The 17,845-nt window shown below is 47.2% G+C and overlaps 1 protein-coding gene across 2 annotated transcripts in view; it reads left to right on the forward strand.

Annotated features, from left to right (window-relative positions):
• Positions 1 to 1,672: 1,672 nt before the first annotated feature.
• Positions 1,673 to 17,845, forward strand: part of LOC146808583 (uncharacterized) — a 76,846-nt gene continuing 60,673 nt past the window's right edge. For both annotated transcript variants that reach the window (XM_085623603.1, XM_085623604.1), the window contains exons 1-2: positions 1,673 to 1,818; positions 15,900 to 15,938. In XM_085623603.1, coding sequence (XP_085479729.1) covers positions 1,740 to 1,818; positions 15,900 to 15,938 — 118 coding nt within the window. In that variant the 5' untranslated portion in view covers positions 1,673 to 1,739. The remainder of the gene's footprint in view (positions 1,819 to 15,899; positions 15,939 to 17,845) is intronic.

Genomic DNA, 17,845 nt, shown 5'->3' on the forward strand with positions numbered 1-17,845 from the left:
GAGATATCCCTCAAATCACTTGAAATGTATGTTTCACATTTAAAATGTAGAGATACCTCACAAATAACATGAAATGTACATATTTCAAATTTATAATTTTGAAATGTACTTTAAATAACATTTAGGGGAGAGGATGTAGCCTAACGGCTAGAGCGGTCGACCTCAGACTTTGGGAACTGGGTTTGAGTCTTGGCAACAACGGTCAACATCCTGTGATTCTGGGCAAATCACTTCATCTCCCCGTGCTTAACAAATGTATGTGTTCATCTGTAACGTAACTTGTGCTCATGTAAAGCGCTCTGATACCTGATGCCTCGGGTCTACTTCGCGCTATATAAAACTCTAAAAAAAAAAATTAAAACATGAAATGAACATGTCTGATCTTTAGAACGCAGAGGTTTCCCTCCAGTGACACAGTTGAGAGAGGTACTTTAAGATAGCAGAGCAAACTTTTGGTACATTACGCTTACAGGTTCATGGCCCAGTAAAGTTAGCACTGACTTTACGTAGAGCTTCTTAGTTCGGCATTCATTTAGCAAAGATCCCTCACAGGCCCCGCCTCAGACTCGGAGGGGTCGAAGGTGATAGTTCTGAAAGCCTGAGAACGAAGATGAGAGACAGCAGAACAATAATATGAATAATAATGAGATTAATAAAGCGCATGGCTACTCCAGTAGGAGTGTCCCAGCGCTAAGGCCACGCTCTGAAGAAGATCTCAGATGCACAAGAACAGCAGATGCCTAGTTAGAGAAAAACCAAGGGGCATATCAACAACAACCGGCGATAATTATCTCTAAGCGCACTTAGCGCTAGGATAATTATCGCCGGCTAGCGTGAATTTTAATCGCTGAGATAGCGTGCTATTAGCAACGCTTATCTCAATAGCGATAAAAATCCTCACGCTAAGTGGCTAACGTGAGATTATCGCTGGAAACCCAGAGATAATCTCACGTTAGCTAGTTGATAGGGACTCATAAACTTAGCCATGATATCCACCCTCCATAGGATATCATGGCTAAGTCTGAAAAATACCAGACGTAAAAAAGCAGCGTTAACCGCGGTTAGCGCTGCTTTTTTGTCTCTAACAGGGTTAGCGATATTCTTGATAATAGGAGAAATGTCGCTTAGCGACATTTCTCCTATTATTTTACTCTGGAACGCCCCTTTTGCATTTCATTAGAGATGCAAGGGGAAGCGTAGAGTAAAAGGGTGCTAACATGCAAATTTGCATGTTAGCACCCTGTTGTTGATAGGGCGCTAGTTTTATCTCTGCTTTCTTGGCTTTTAAAGCCAAAAAAGAAGAGATAAAGCCCGTGTTGATATGCCTCCAAGTACGTTTGTTCAGGATCACCCAGCGTGTCAGCAAGGAGCTGGGACTCAGTACCTGAAGCCCAGACCCCTGCGTGCTCCCGCTGCCCGCTGTGTGTTACCTGTTCCAGGTGGAGGCTCTATTCTGGAATTTCGGTTTCCATGGGTCTCTTCGTTAATCCAATTTCTCGTGAGACTTTCACTCATGGAATAATGAACCGGTATTGATAATTAAAGCATTACTTAATTAGATGAAACCGGGACCATAATAGAACCTGTGATCATGCAGGGAGTTTTCCCTCCACCATAAATCGTTGTAGGTGTGCCTCGACCTGCCTTAAATTGATTAACAAGGAGGACTCCACCCAGGGAGAGCTTAAAACCTGTGGGGGCTCAGCCTCGGAGCATTCAGCACCCTCCCCAGCATCACCATGAAGGCTGCAGGCTGCCTCCTCCTCCTCCTCGCGGGGGTCGCCCTCTGGACCCTGGAGGTGTCCTCGGCACCACTAGGTGAGAGACGCAGAACTTTCTTTGAATTTACAGCTGTCTGCTAGGAGCTGCATACAGGGACATCTTAAGGATCTCGGGGGCCCTGGGCCAAGCATACAGGGGGCGCTGTTCGGACATCTTTGAATGTATGATACAGTTTCAGCTCTTTCGTGCCCTCCTAGGCAGGTCACTGACAGGGCACAGGCACGCTGCTCCACATTCTAAATGTCATGACATCTAATATTCAGGGATAGTGACGTGTTTTTAATATTACAATTCAGTGGCAGATCACTAATATTATTGCAAATAATCTTTGTTACCCGCTGGAATGTCTCACGTGTGAGGTCCTGTTTGATCTAAAAGAAGCAGTTTTAAGGGTGTTGCATGCTGCTGAAAGCAAACATCTTTGATGCTGAACTGGAGGAATTACAGGATTCAGATCAATGTATTGAGTATTTCTGTTGCCGTGACGCAGCATCAGTGGAGAGCTCATTCACCACTCATGCTGCCACATACAAGGACTCCAGGAGCTCTGGCTGGGCTCTCTGAAAGCCTTTCAGATCAGCGCTGGAGAGCAGAGAGCACAGCTTCAGGGCATGGAAGACACAGAGAACGGCGGGGGGTGGCGGGCAGGAACGAGTGGCTCAGGGAATGGAAGACACAGAGAACGGCGGGGGGTGGCGGGCAGGAACGGGTGGCTCAGGGAATGGAAGACACAGAGAGCGGCGGGGGGGTGGCGGGCAGGAACGGGTGGCTCAGGGAATGGAAGACACAGAGAACGGCGGGGGGTGGCGGGCAGGAACGGGTGGCTCAGGGAATGGAAGACACAGAGAAAGGCGGGGGGGTGGCGGGCAGGAACGGGTGGCTCAGGGAATGGAAGACACAGAGAGCGGCGGGGGGGTGGCGGGCAGGAACGGGTGGCTCAGGGAATGGAAGACACAGAGAGCAGCGGGGTGAGTGGCGGGCAGGAACGGGTGGCTCTGGGAATGGAAGACACAGAGAAAGGCGGGGGGGTGGCGGGCAGGAACGGGTGGCTCAGGGAATGGAAGACACAGAGAAAGGCGGGGGGGTGGCGGGCAGGAACGGGTGGCTCAGGGAATGGAAGACACAGAGAGCGGCGGGGGGGTGGCGGGCAGGAACGGGTGGCTCAGGGAATGGAAGACACAGAAAGTGGCGGGGGGGGTGGCGGGCAGGAACGGGTGGCAGATCCTTCTCCCACATCACGGCCAAGACCTGAAACGAGCTCCCAATCGACAGGAGATGCGCCCCCTCCCTGGACATCTTCAAGAAGACACTCATGACCTGGCTCTTTGACTGACCGGAGATTCGACCCTCCCCCCCAACCTGCCCCCCCAGCGCCTTGAGTCCCTCGCAGATGAGTAGCACACTCAAAGCATTCCTGATTGATTGGTTGGTTGGCGGAGGGCCAGATTTGTTTTAACCCCTTCGGTGCCACGCCTTTTCCCCCTCCTGTGCCTGGCGTTTCCCACGCGGGTGGGTTTCATGACGAGATAGTCTCGTCATGGGCACAGCGCGACTGTGCTCCATGACGAGACCATCTCGTCATGGGCACAGAAGAGGCTAAATTTGGGACAGGTAGGAGAGGCCAAGTTACTCCTCTGCCCACTTGTCTCAGTTAAAAGCGAGGGCAGATGATCATGGGGGCACACACAATTATAGATGGGCTCCCCTGTTGTTTCCTATCATATAAAGTAGCACCTGGATGTCCAAGGGAGTCACTGTTCACTTTAGAAATGTGTTAAATGTAGAGAACTATGCAGGGAAACAGTGAATTACGTGAATGGTTTTCACCTTGAGGTCCAGAGTGTCATCACAGACAACTGGAGCTTCCCTCCGGTCATCTATTTCATGTCACTTAGAACAGATCCCAAAACAAGCACTGAAGTGGCGTAGGTCACTCAGCAGGAGGGACCCTTTAAACGAAAGCTCAGGTGATCAAACCCTGGGGCTCAGGTGCACTCCTAGAAAAAATATATAGACTTTATAGCGAATGAATAGCTGCGCATGTGAACTGCTTCTACAACCGGTGGCAGGACAAGTGAAGCAGTGCTGTGCCCAGAAGTGGCTGTATTTTGTTTACTTTTATTTCCACTACAGCAGGAGTTGGACAGACCCAATTGAGCTGGGCAGTTGTCTACTACAAAACTCTCTTTTTAGCTCAATATGTGATGAGGCCTAATCTGAACAAGGCAGTACGACCACATGTACATCTATTAGCTCTTGGCAGCATGACCCTCCGATGCTCTTGGGAGCATGACCTACGGATGTTCCTACCAGCATGACCTTCTGATGCTCTTGGCAGCATGACCTTCTGATGCTCTGGGAAGCATGACCTTCTGATGCTCTTGGCAGCATGACCTACGGATGCTCTTGGCAGCATGACCTTCTGATGCTCTTGGCAGCATGACCTACTGATGCTCTTGGCAGCATGACCTTCTGATGCTCTTGGCAGCATGACCTTCTGATGCTGTTGGAAGCATGACCTTCTGATGCTCTTGGCAGCATGACCTACTGATGTTCCTACCAGCATGACCTTCTGATGCTCTTGGCAGCATGACCTTCTGATGCTCTGGGAAGCATGACCTTCTGATGCTGTTGGAAGCATGACCTTCTGATGCTCTTGGCCGCATGACCTTCTGATGCTCTTGGCAGCATGACCTTCTGATGCTGTTGGAAGCATGACCTTCTGATGCTCTTGGCAGCATGACCTACTGATGTTCCTACCAGCATGACCTTCTGATGCTCTTGGCAGCATGACCTTCTGATGCTCTGGGAAGCATGACCTTCTGATGCTGTTGGAAGCATGACCTTCTGATGCTCTTGGCAGCATGACCTTCTGATGCTCTTGGCAGCATGACCTACTGATGTTCCTACCAGCATGACCTTCTGATGCTCTTGGCAGCATGACCTTCTGATGCTCTGGGAAGCATGACCTTCTGATGCTGTTGGAAGCATGACCTTCTGATGCTCTTGGCAGCATGACCTACTGATGCTCTTGGCAGCATGACCTTCTGATGCTCTTGGCAGCATGACCTTCTGATGCTCTTGGCAGCATGACCTTCTGATGCTGTTGGCAGCATGACCTTCTGATGCTCTTGGCAGCATGACCTTCTGATGCTGTTGGCAGCATGGCCTTCTGATGCTGTTGGCAGCATGCCCCTCGGATGCTCTTGGCAGCATGACCTACGGATGCTCTTGGCAGCATGACCTTCTGATGCTCTTGGCAGCATGACCTTCTGATGCTCTTGGCAGCATGACCTTCTGATGCTCTTGGCAGCATGACCTTCTGATGCTGTTGGCAGCATGACCTTCTGATGCTGTTGGCAGCATGACCTGCTGATGTTCCTACCAGCATGACCTTCTGATGCTCTTGGCAGCATGCCCCTCGGATGCTCTTGGCAGCATGACCTACTGATGTTCGTGGCAGCATGTTTTTAGATCTGAGCCAGAGGCAGATTTATCTGTTTACACACACCCTGATGCAATCTACACTGATCAAGCAGTGGCAAAACCATTAGTCCTGGCGTTGGCTGCCAGTCCTGTATTTTTTTACTTTTTGTAAATCTTCTCCAGAAAAGCATTGAACAAACGTCTGCTCGAGCATACACATGGATAGGCACCTTTCTTTGAATATTTTTATAGTAACGTCTTTATTAAACATCCAAAGTTGGCACCCAGTGCATGCACATGGCCACACGCATTTAGTATCTTTGAATGGGATCAACTGATCCAATAATCAAAGATATATTTAAGCCACATATAAATATATATAACAAGTGGCCACTGTACACCAGCCCTGGCACTGAACTGTGCTACTTTTTAAGTGTCTGTGAGTGTGAGAAAGTGGCTCTGTATATACTGTTCCCTAATACGTACAGGGTGTACAGAGTCCACAGTCCCCCAAGGGCTGATAGAGGTTAAAGTTAGGTATAACCTTACTCTCAAAAGTGGTAGCTTGGTCGAGCAGTGAGGCAGTACCAGAGGACAGTGTAAAGCATTTGTTGTACACACTCAGTCAGCAAATGGTCTCACACACTCAATAACTGAACTCTAGGCCAATGGTTTATATGTATAAAATATATACTTGTTTTATTTTTAGAACCACAAATGGATTACAAATATACTTTCTCTGAATGAGAGGTTGAATATAAATACTTTTGCAATAAGCAATGGATTTTTGTAAACAGTCAGTTATTTGCAATAAACAATCCTAGTTCCTAAACATAACAATGCATTGAGCTCAATGGTAAATTCAGGTTATTTGGAATAAATTACTGTTCAGTTTACTTTTGGAATTCCAGGTCTGGTTCCTAGATCCAGCCCTGGGGCAATATTCAGAATCAAGTGGTGAAAGTCGACTTAATTACTGTAATGATTTTTAAATAATATTTAGCTATTTCAGAAGTTGACACTTGGAAAATATTTCAAAGAAAACATTCAATGGATCTCTATGGCAAGAAATTCCAGTTGCAGGTAGAGTACTTTCTCGTTACTTTTGTAATCCAGGTCTGGGTACCTAGACTCAGCACTGGGGTCTTTATCAGAAACAGGTAAGTAATTACGTTTGCAGAAATTGTACGATTTTAAAAGAATATTTCAAGATTGCAGAAATCAACACTTAGAGGAAATTTCACAGAAAAGCAGTCAATGGTTTCCTATGGGAGAAAATTGGGTTACTGGTAAGTATAGATGCAAGTACTTTTCCGAGCTAGTGCTGGGCACCAGGATCCAGCACTGTGAGCCCACCTGAGAACAGGTGAGTTTTTGCGTTTTTGTCGCTCGGCTGATTTTTAGAGAATATTTGAAGATTTGAAAAGTCCACACTTAGACGAAGTTTCAAGAAAAAGCCAGTCAATGTTACCCTATGTAGAAAATAGAGTTAGCGGTTTTCAGGTAAGTTCTCGACTGGCAAAGGTGCGGTTTTGGGCAAAGACTCAGGGGTCCCCCAAGGTCAGATAGGCACAGTTAGTTCACCCTCAGCGGCTCTAGGGCAGCCGGGTGCAGAGAGAGTTAGGCCCAATGTTAGCCTATGAGGAATAGGGGGGCCTGGTTTGGTGGCTGCTGACTAGCAGGCCACGCGGCTGTGGGAGCTGGGCTCCTGGTCCCTTACTCAGGGCAAGTGGGGGAGTAGGTCAGTGTAGAGATTGCACTGCCAGGGCCACTCGGGCGGCTGGGTGCAGGGTGCTTTTGAGCCGTCGGGCGCTCAATGGAAATCAATGGGAATGTTCCGGTTTGGAAAAGGGCTGCAAGCTCGGGGACGAGGATGCTTCAGGTGCCACCACCACTTCGAGAGGTAAGTTGGGTAGTTGTAGGTTAGGTGGGTACCCCGGGATTGGGCACAGGGGGCCGCAGGGCGCCGCGTGCAGGGGTGCCTTTTGGTGTCGGGAATCTTACCCTCTGTTGATTGCGGTTGGGGGGGGCACCTGGTTCCGAGGCTGCAGGCTCCTTCAGGAATGTCGAGGGGGGTCCTTGGGTGCCGGACTCGGGGTCACAGTCGCCGTGGGGTCGTCCTCAGGGTCTTTGTCCACTCCGGCACTGGCCAGGCTTGGCTGGTGCAGAGTGTGCTGGGTTCGCGGTTCCGGGCTGCTGCCAGGGATTAGAAACAGGTTTCTGAGTAGAGCCTCTACTCATGGGAGTCCCAGGAGCTTAGAGCCAAAAGGTAGCCAGGTCCTCCGGGGTTGGGGAGGTTGCTGGCCACGAGAGATGCCGCGCTGGTGCAGGTTCGGAAGTCGACAGGCCGGTAGGGCTGGGGCCAAAGCAGTTGGTGTCTTCTTCCCTTTTTAGCAGCTGCAGGGCAGGTCTTTGTTCTTATTGCTCTTCTTGTAGTTTTAGGATCTGGAATCTGGGGAAGGAAGGTTCAGGGTGCCCCTAAATACTAGATTTAGGGGCGTTACAAGTAGGTGAGGCCAGGGACCAATGCAGCTGTGAGGGGGTGGGGGTGGGTAGAAGCAATATGTGAATGGACTTGATCAGACCAATAGATGAAGAGCGCTGACCGAAAGCCCTTGTGTGCATAAATGTATATTTATTACATTTCAGAAACATGAAGCTGGTGACAAAGCTATGACTGTATAAAGCCAGACCTAAAATATAATACAAAATATTACATACTTGGTAAAAGACTTTGGGTCAGCCCTCTTCTGCCATTGCTCTGTTGAACTGTCACTCAAAGGAAGCATATAATGTGCCCCCTATTTTAATCATTGGCTTGTAGGAAACACTTACATGTTGCACTAGCCCACAGGACACCATGTGTTATCTCAACTGTCAGGTGAGTGACAGCCTTTAACCACAAGTGTTTTTTCTAGTATAGGACTCTACTAATTGTAGAGTACATAATTTTAGGTAGGCTTTATCAGGATCCCTTTGGATCCCTTTTGATAGATATAGAGTGACAGCCTTTGCCTGCTTTACATATGTGCATGCGCCGAAATCCAAGAGATAAAGTATTCCCTCCTTCTCTTTCAGCACCTCTCCCTCCAAAGATCACTCAGCCATAGCCTCAAACACAGCCGCTCCGCCTGCCCCCTATGAGGGAGAGCAGTGCACGGAAGGCCAAGTGGTGCATCCGTACCACAGTCCTCTGCACTGAAACCCCTTGTCCAGCAGGAGCAGTGATGCTGGACATGCAGCCATGTCCCGCTCACAGGCCAAACTCGTGAACCTGCTGGGAATCGCACGACTTCAGAGCTTCCTGCCCTTTAGCGGAGCACTCGTGCACACAACCTCAGAGACAGGGCTTTAAGTGGAATAAAAACACTAGGGGCTCTCTCAAAGGGGCGTGGCCAATGTAATTAAGGCTGTGGCTTAAAAAGATATAAGCTAAAAATATTTCCTTAGCATAGTGTGCTGCCCGACTGGTAATCCAAGTCTGCTGCTTCTGTTATTCCATCCAGATGTATACTACAACAACTAACATTACACCTACAATGAGACAGGACTATTGGCTTTGCCAGTGGTTGTTAGTTGTGTAAGATAAACAGGCAACAATTATGGCTTTGTAGTATAGAATATTGAAAATGCTTCAGTTTTAAAATAAAGAGATACTGTGAAAGAACTAAAGCGAGTCTCTTTGAAGGTACCTCGAAGGCCTTCACTGGCTCGTACTGCTGGAGAGTTGAGATTTAGGTGACGGAGCGCGGCGTTAGCCTTCTTGGCTTAAGGCTGTGCTCTGCCACTTCTGAAACTAAAGTGTCCCTTCCGGCACATAAACAATCATTTGAAAAATGATGAGTTGCAACTTCCATGTGTGCTGCACAAGGCAGCTCACATAGAAGTTTAAAGTTTATTTTTTTTGCATAGTTCGTTAAAACCATTGCAATACAAGAATATTAAATTTCAAGACAATTTTTATGTATAAAAACTCCATACTTCTAAAAACATAAAAATTATTTTAAAAGACTGTGCTATGATTGTGCAAGTGTTACAAACCTAGGGGCAGATTTATGAGCCCCTTGCGCCACTTTTGCGTCACTTTTCCCATGTTAAAAGTGACGCAAAAGTGGCGCAAGGGGCTCATAAATCTGCCCCCTAGTGCCTAGTTTTTATATCCAGCAGCGCAAATCTCGTTTATTCTTCTGGATATTTGGTTTAAGTCCGTAGATTCCTGAGTGTGTTAACATTAATACACACAAAATGAGGAGTTTGTAGCTCAGGAATAAAGTTCGTTGGAGCTAGACATCAAGCTCCTCCTACTCCTGTTTTTTTTCCGTGTCACTGGGTTGGTTATCTCTGTCAATAAATCGGTTCCTGACATTTTCTTTTCGCATATCCTCAAGAATTTTACCAAGGAAGAGTTCAGTTGAGGGTCGCTCAGTGCAAAACATGCCAGGACAGCCTGCCTCCTGGTCCGAACCCCTCGCTGGTTGAATGTACGCTCAGTGCAATACATGCCAGGACAGCCCGCCTCCTGGTTCGAACCCCTCGCTGGTTGAATGTACGCTCAGTGCAAAACATGCCAGGACAGCCCGCCTCCTGGTTCGAACCCCTCGCTGGTTGAATGTACGCTCAGTGCAAAACATGCCAGGACAGCCCGCCTCCTGGTTCGAACCCCTCGCTGGTTGAATGTACGCTCAGTGCAAAACATGCCAGGACAGCCCGCCTCCTGGTTCGAACCCCTCGCTGGTTGAATGTACGCTCAGACCAAAACATGCCAGGACAGCCCGCCTCCTGGTTCGAACCCCTCGCTGGTTGAATGTACGCTCAGTGCAAAACATGCCAGGACAGCCTGCCTCCTGGTTCGAACCCCTCGCTGGTTGAATGTAACTTTCAGCAGTTGCTTCCGTTCTTGTGCAAGTTCTTTGCAGGAGCACAGTGGGTGCGGCAGATCTTCCGGTGCTGACCCGCGTAAGCGGCACCTAGGGTCCGCCTTCTCTTTTAGCCAGGGTGGAAGATGCTGGATGCAGGGTGCAGACCAAGTCTATGCTTCATGAAACTGATGTTTGTATGCTTGGCATTACCCGAATTGAAGTACTTCTGAGCCGCTGGCTCGCAGGAAGTGTTCAGAGTCATCCATCCGTGAGACCTTTCTGAGAGTGAAGCTTTATCCTCCAGCCGCCACAGGCGTTTAACTGTTTTCCAAACTAGGGGCATATCTTCAAGCCCATTTTCGCAGCTTTAGTGGCCTATTTCGGCCGAAAAGCGGCGAAATAATTATCTCACTATTTTCAAGGACACGCTAACGCGTGTTTCCTTGATGCAATCACCGTTTTTTCATCATTTTGCATGTCTGCGATTATTATCCCTAATGACATGCAAAATGGGCGTTCCCCACAAGGTCTGCTTCATTTACGTGGCAAACAGAACTTCCCACTATTAACAATGCAGCCGCAGCGATGTAAAAAACCGCGCTAACCGCGGTTATCGCATGAAGTTAACGTCTGGTTTTGCTTTTACTTAGCTATGCTGATAATGGGAGGTGGATCGCCATGTGACGACCACACTCCCTTATCAGCAAGCATCTCCATAATCATCGCTGGATTTCAGGCGATGTTTCTGTTTCACGCCATCTATCGATGGAATTACATCGCCTGTTCGCAAGGCGCTGATAATACACCGCTAACACGGCAATGTAATTCTGCGATAGACGGCGATAAACAGAAAAGCGCTGTGCGCTTAGCGATGTTTATCGCTCTTCCTCGATAATATGCCTCCTAGTTTCTTAAGCACGCCGATACTAGTAGGTGTTTCCCAGAGTTGGTTCAATCCCAATTTGTTTAAGCCGTTTTTAAGATATCTTGCTGTGGGTGAGGTGGTTTAACGTTCTATCTCTTTCCATAGCTGTGCATTTAATGTTCCTGGACTGGCTTTCCGTATTTTGTCCCACGCTATGATGTATGCCCCTTGTCTCGCACTAGATTGCTTCTGTATGCCAAGCTCAAGTCTGATTTTCGGGGGCGAAGTATATTTAGGCAGCCCAAATATGATCCTATACGTATTTGTTACTGTAGAGTCACGTAGTTTGGCATCTCTTCCTTTCTGCGCCTCAATACCATCAGTAATTGTTGGCAGTAGCTTTGCACGAATCACCTGCGCTATTGGCAGAATCGATGGGCCATTTAGTTTAGAGTTCGGAGTTTTTAAAGAGGTTGCCAGGGCAATGCCTTTATGCCTGATCCTGTTTCTCTGCGCAAGGAATTGACCACCTTTGTCTATCTTTACGCTCAGGTATTTATATTCTAAGGTGTTCTCTATTCGGGTCTTCCCCCAGAACCATGCTGCTGTTTTTTCCCTTTTTTTACTGACTGTAATAGTTCTTGTTTTATCAAGATTTATAGTAAGACCATTTTCTTTTGAATAGTCCTGTGTAGCGTTTATAAGATGTTGAAGGCCTACTTTCGTTTGGCTGATTAGGACTATGTCGTCCACATTTGGGAGACATGGCAGTATGGTATCTCCCAGTTTTGGAGCGTGTGAATTACAGGCATTTAATATCGGTACTAGATCAGCTATGTAAAGATTAACATAGAAGTTACAAATTGCCATTTAAGAGTGTTTATGTGCTGGAAGGGACACCTTTGTTTCAGAAGTGGCAGAGCACAGCGTTAAGCCAAGAAAGCTAACGCCGCCCTGCGTCACTTCTTTGTAAAAATGCCCCACAGTTCCCTCCCAACATGTCCTCTGTGGCACACAGCAAGTTCTTCATTCGTTTGCATTAGCTGTGTGTGTGTTACAAAGTCCTTTATCAGTTTGTGCCTCCTCTGGTTGGGTCGGTGAGGGCAACAATTTGTGAAGCTGATTGAAGTGGGGATTGTGGGTCCGCTGTCTCCAAACAGTGCCCATTGAGTACATCATCATCCGAAGACATCATCTTAGAGAGGATGAGGGGGGCAGAAGCCTTCATAGTCAGACTGCTGACTCTCTACCCTTCATGTTTTTACCTTTATTTTTTTGCTTGACATGTAAATAACTTGGCATCTTTAATATTAGCAAGACCTATTGGCTTTTCCAATGTCAGTCAGTCAATAATACTTTTATTTGATTTCATTAAAATCATAAAAGGGTGGACAAGCCACCATGGTACATTGAGCATCAAGTAATCATTTAATAAAAACAGGGATTAAAAACACCATAAAATTTGTATCCTCAAGATAAAAAAAATGTATAAATATGTAAACAGTTCGATAGAGAAATGTGCTAGAAATATTATGGTAAGTTCTGTTTTTTGTCCAGTTCTTTGGCTGCAACGTTCCAGAGTTTTGTGGCTCTACAGGACAGTTGCATCGGGGAGCCTCCGAGGCATTTTATAACCGCCGATCTACAAGTCCTTATTTGTTCTCTCCTTAATAATTCTCGAAGGTCAGTTTTTCTAATTGGTGATACTGATTAACAGATGCATAAAAGATGTAATAAAGACTCATCACCTTGACCGCAGGGACGGCATTCCTTTGTCGACTACGTCGGTTTCCACTTTGTGGTAAGATCTTTCGTGGGGAATGACCCCAGCCTTAATAGCGTCAAATTATGCTTTTTTTGGTGGGAAAAGTGTTCGCAAAGGTACGGTTGAGGTTTCAGTGTTTTATAGGATTGTATCACCACCCATGCGTGTTGTTTTTTTGTGAAGGCTGTTTTTCCATAGACAGTGAGATCCGTTTGGTTGCGTTATTCACTGTGGTTTTAAATCCGGAGTTGGTAGTGATTGTAAGCCAGGCCTCCTCTAACTGTAGTGCCAAGAACAATTCGTTTAGGGCAATGAAAATAGATTTGTTTAGCCTGATGTAGTGTGGTGTGAAGTGGTGTGGTGTGATGTGATGTGATGTTATGTGATATGTTATGTGATTGGATGATATATTATGTTAGGTGATGTGATGTGATATATATGTTTGTGATGGGATATAGTGTTATGTCATGTTATGTGATGTGGTGTGATGTCATGTAATGTGATGTTATGTGATTTGATGTGATGGTTTATGTTATGTTATGTGGTGTTGTGTTATGTTATGTTATGTTATGTTGTGTGGTGTGGTGTGATGCCATGTGATGTTATGTGATGTTATGTTATGTGGTGTTATGTGATGTGGTGTTATGTTATGTGATGTGGTCTCGTGTCATGTCATGTCATGTGATATGGTGTGATGTGTTGTGATGTGATGTTATGTAATTTGATGTGATAGTATGTGTTATACTATGTATGTGATTTGATGTGGTGTTATTTTATGTGGTGTGGTGTGATGTGATGGCATGTGATGTGATGTGATGTTATGTTATGTGATAATATGTGATGTGATGTGATGTGATGTTATGTGATTTGATGGTATATGTTATGCTATATTATGCGATGTGATGTGGTGTTATGTTATGTGATGTGGTGTTATGTTATGTGGTGTGGTGTGATGTGATGTTATGGGATGTAATTTGATGTTATGTGGTGTTATGTGATGTGGTGTTATGTTATGTGATATGATGTGGTGTTATGTGATGTGATGTGGTGTGATGTGGTGTTATGTTACGTTATGTGATGTGGTGTTATGTGATGTGATGTGGTGTTATGTTATGTTATGTGATGTGATGTGGTGGTATGTTATGTGATGTGATGTGGTGTTATGTGATGTTATGTGATGTGGTGTTATGTTATGTGATGTGGTGTGATGTGATTTGATGTTATATTATGTTATAATATGTTATGTGGTGTTATGTGATGTGATGTGGTGTTATGTTATGTGATGTGGTGTTATGTTATGTGATGTGATGTAGTGTTATGTGATGTGGTGTTGTGTTATGTGATGTGATGTGGTGTGGTGTGATGTGATGCTATGGGATGTGATTTGATGTTATATGATGTTATGTGGTGTTATGTGATGTGGTGTTAGGCTATGTTATGTGAAATGATGTGGTGTGATGTGATTTGATGTTATATTATGTTATATTATGTTATGTGGTGTTATGTGATGTGGTGTTATGTTATGTGATGTGGTGTTATGTTATGTTATGGGATGTGATGTAGTGTTATGTGATGTGGTGTTGTGTTATGTGATGTGATGTGGTGTGGTGTGATGTGATGTGATGCTATGGGATGTGATTTGATGTTATATTCTGTTATGTTATGTGATGTGGTGTTATGTGATGTTATGTGATGGGGTGTTATGTTATGTGATATGGTGTTATGTGGTGTTATGTGATGTGGTGTTATGTTATGTGATGTGATGTGTTGTTATCTATTGTTATGTTGGTTTGTATAACACACTAGTCACCCGAGAGGGTATCCAGGCAGATGTGAGAGCACAGGCCACCTCCCGTGGGCTGCTTCCCATGGATGGGCTGCCATACATGTGTACTGCAGGACACTGGTGCTTCTGTGGTGGAATACAGCCAATAGGGCCTCTTGGAGACCCGAAGTAAAATGACAGCTAAGGTTCTATTTTTAAATGTATTCTTTGGAGTGTAGTATGATGCCAAACATTCCTATAGCCGTGGAGCCAGCAGTGGCCTGTCTGTTCTGGGGGAGAGGCCACCTCCCACCTTTTGGCAGACATGCTGAACATATGTCAGGCCGAGCCAAGGTCAGGCGGACAGACACGTTCATGTTCAGGTCAGGCACAAGACATGTGCTAACTGGCCAGGCGTGAGGTACTCTTTCACAGAATGAGAGTAGAGCAGTTCAGTGCTTGCATGATGGAGGCACATTGAAAATCCATGTCCAAGTTCATGGGTGGGTCTGTCGAAGATATACACTCACATGCCAATGAAAGTTTGAAGTGCTTTATTAACAAAATTAAAAATCTAAATCCCAGAATCAATGAGCCAGATGTTGCCCCTCAAATCAGGTTTGAGCGTGCTCCACCACAAAGGCAAGGCGTACATGTATGGGCTTCTCACCCAGGCTTCTGGTGTGGACAGGTCATTTCAAGCAAAGAGCAGTGCGCATTGTCCTAGTCTGAGCTCAATAGAAAGAGAGGAAGGACCCCGTGAAGTAACAAGAATGTGAGCTCAAAGCGCGCGAGGAGAGTTCCTTTGGACAGGGCGTGTGTGCGCACAGAGAACTCGCCCGGTCCAGAGCCAGCCTTTCCCTCCTGCACACAGCACCGTGATAACCTCAGCCCAGTCCGGCCTGTAACACTCTGAAAAGGTTTCAATTCTTCGAACATTTCAGGCACAGCTCATGATTTAGGGAACTATCCAGTGATGTTAAGGAGCTATGAGGGGGGCAGAGGCAGGAGGGACGGTTCCCCCCCTTGTCCGGGCACTGGCCCTCTTGTAGAGGTGGGGCGGTTTCTGGGCGGGCCTCTGAGACGTCATTGAGTCGCCATCTCTCCTTCAGTGCTTGAGGGGCGCAGATCAGATATGGAGCCCTTTTCCACAGTCCGCCTCAGCCCCCCCCCCCCCCCCGCTATACTCGGGCTCCCTCGATGCCGCGCGTTGGTTGTTGACTGGTGGGTGTGACATTAACATTTCCACGGCTGCTGAGAAACCACAGGACACATCACTGTGGTGCAGCTGACTTATTACTACTGATAACTGAGGGGATAAAGCGTAAAAACCACATTTTCACTTGTAATTTGCATTAAAAATAGAATAAAATGCTGAGCTGAGATGTCCAGTTAGAGGCACAGTTTGAAATGTCTTTGCTTTCCATTGTTTTTCAGACCATCATGACGATCATGGCGGCCATGGAGGATTTGGAGGTGAGTTGGAACGGTGCGATGCTGCCTGTGGTCACCACATGAAGGACCCCCATCCCGCGCCGAGGGGAGTCACCTGGGGAGTCTCTCTCAGGGTCAGGCACAGTCCAGCGCACGCTGGTTCCACAAGAGCGCCAGCGGCACTAACCGCGATTACATCACCAAACTCCTAGCCGCTAGCAAGCGTACAACAACACCGCGCTGATTTGATCATGAAGGTGTTTGGCTTTCAGTTATTAAATACTAGCATTAGAAAAAGTGTTGAGGCGCCTTAAAAGGTTGTCACCTTTGTATATTTCTGTATATAAAACTCACCCGCCAATCGTGTGAATCACAATTCCAAATTTTAAAACAATGGGATTGACTGGATTAGGGCTGAATTCAATTTTATGCGCAAATATTGAGACTCCCAAGTTTCACGCTGTGGGGCAGATTTACAAGCCTCTTGCGCCACTTTTGCGTCACTTTTAACATGGGAAAAGTGACGCAAAAGTGGTGCAAGGGTCTTGTAAATCTGCCCGTGATTTTTGTTTTCATAAACATAAGCAGCCTGCCCCAAAGGTGAACCGCCCAGAGCAGTGTTCATGGGTGCCCAAATGTGGACCACCCAGAGCAGTGTTCATGGGTGCCCCAAAGTTGGACCCCCCAGAGCAGTGTTCATGGGTACCCAAAGTTGGACCGCCCTGAGCAGTGTTCATGGGTGCCCAAAGGTGGACCACCCAGAGCAGTGTTCATGGGTGCCCCAAAGTTGGACCCCCCAGAGCAGTGTTCATGGGTACCCAAAGTTGGACCGCCCTGAGCAGTGTTCATGGGTGCCCAAAGGTGGACCACCCAGAGCAGTGTTCATGGGTATCCTAGGGTGGACCACCCAGGGCAGTGTTCATGGGTGCACAAAGGTGGACCACCCAGAGCAGTGTTCATGGGTATCCAAAGGTGGACAACCCAGAGCAGTGTTCATGGGTACCCAAAGGTGGATCACCCTGAGCCGTGTTCATAGGTACCCTAGGGTGGACCACCCAGAGCAGTGTTCATGGGTTTCCAAAGGTGGACCACCCAGAGCAGTGTTCATGGCTACCCAAAGGTGGAAGACCCAGAGCAGTGTTCAAGGGTATCCAAAGGTGGACCACAAAGAGCAGTGGTCATGGGCACCCAAATGTGAGCGCCTAGAGCAGTGTTCATGGGTGCCCAAATTTGGACCAGCCAGAGCCGTGTTCATGGGAACCCAAAGGTTGACCACCCAGAGCAATGTTCATGGGTACCCAGAAGTAGACCACCCAGAGCAGTGTTCATGGGTACCCAAAGGTGGACCACCCAGAGAGGTGTTCATGGGTGCACAAAGGTGGACCACCCAGAGCAGTGTTCATAGGTATCTAAAGGTGGACCACCCAGAGCAGTGTTCATGGGTGTGCCAAGGTGGACTTCCCAGAGCAGTGTTCAAGGGTACCAACAGTGGCCTATCTCGAGCAGTGTTCATGGCTACCCAAAGGTGGATCACCCAGAGCTGTGCTCATGGGTACCCAAGGGTGGACCACCCAGAGCAGTGTTCCTGGGTGCACAAAGGCGGACCACCCAGATTAGTGTTCATGGGTACCCAAAGGTGGATCACCCAGAGCAGTTTTCATGGGTGCCCAAAGGTGGACCACCCAGAGCAGTGTTCATGGGTATCCAAAGGTGGACCACCCAGAGCAGTGTTCATGGGTACCCAAAGGTGGACCACCCAGAGCAGTGTTCATGGGTACCCAAGGGTGGGCCACCCAGGGCAGTGTTCATGGGTGCACAAAGGTTGACCACCCAGAGCAGTGTTCATGGGTATCCAAAGGTGGACCACCCAGAGCAGTGTTCATGGGTATCCAAAGGTGGAAGACCCAGAGCAGTGTTCAAGGGTATCCAAAGGTGGAAGACCCAGAGCA

The sequence above is a fragment of the Triturus cristatus genome, chromosome 8 (assembly GCF_964204655.1).
Source record: "Triturus cristatus chromosome 8, aTriCri1.1, whole genome shotgun sequence".
Lineage (NCBI taxonomy): Eukaryota > Metazoa > Chordata > Amphibia > Caudata > Salamandridae > Triturus > Triturus cristatus.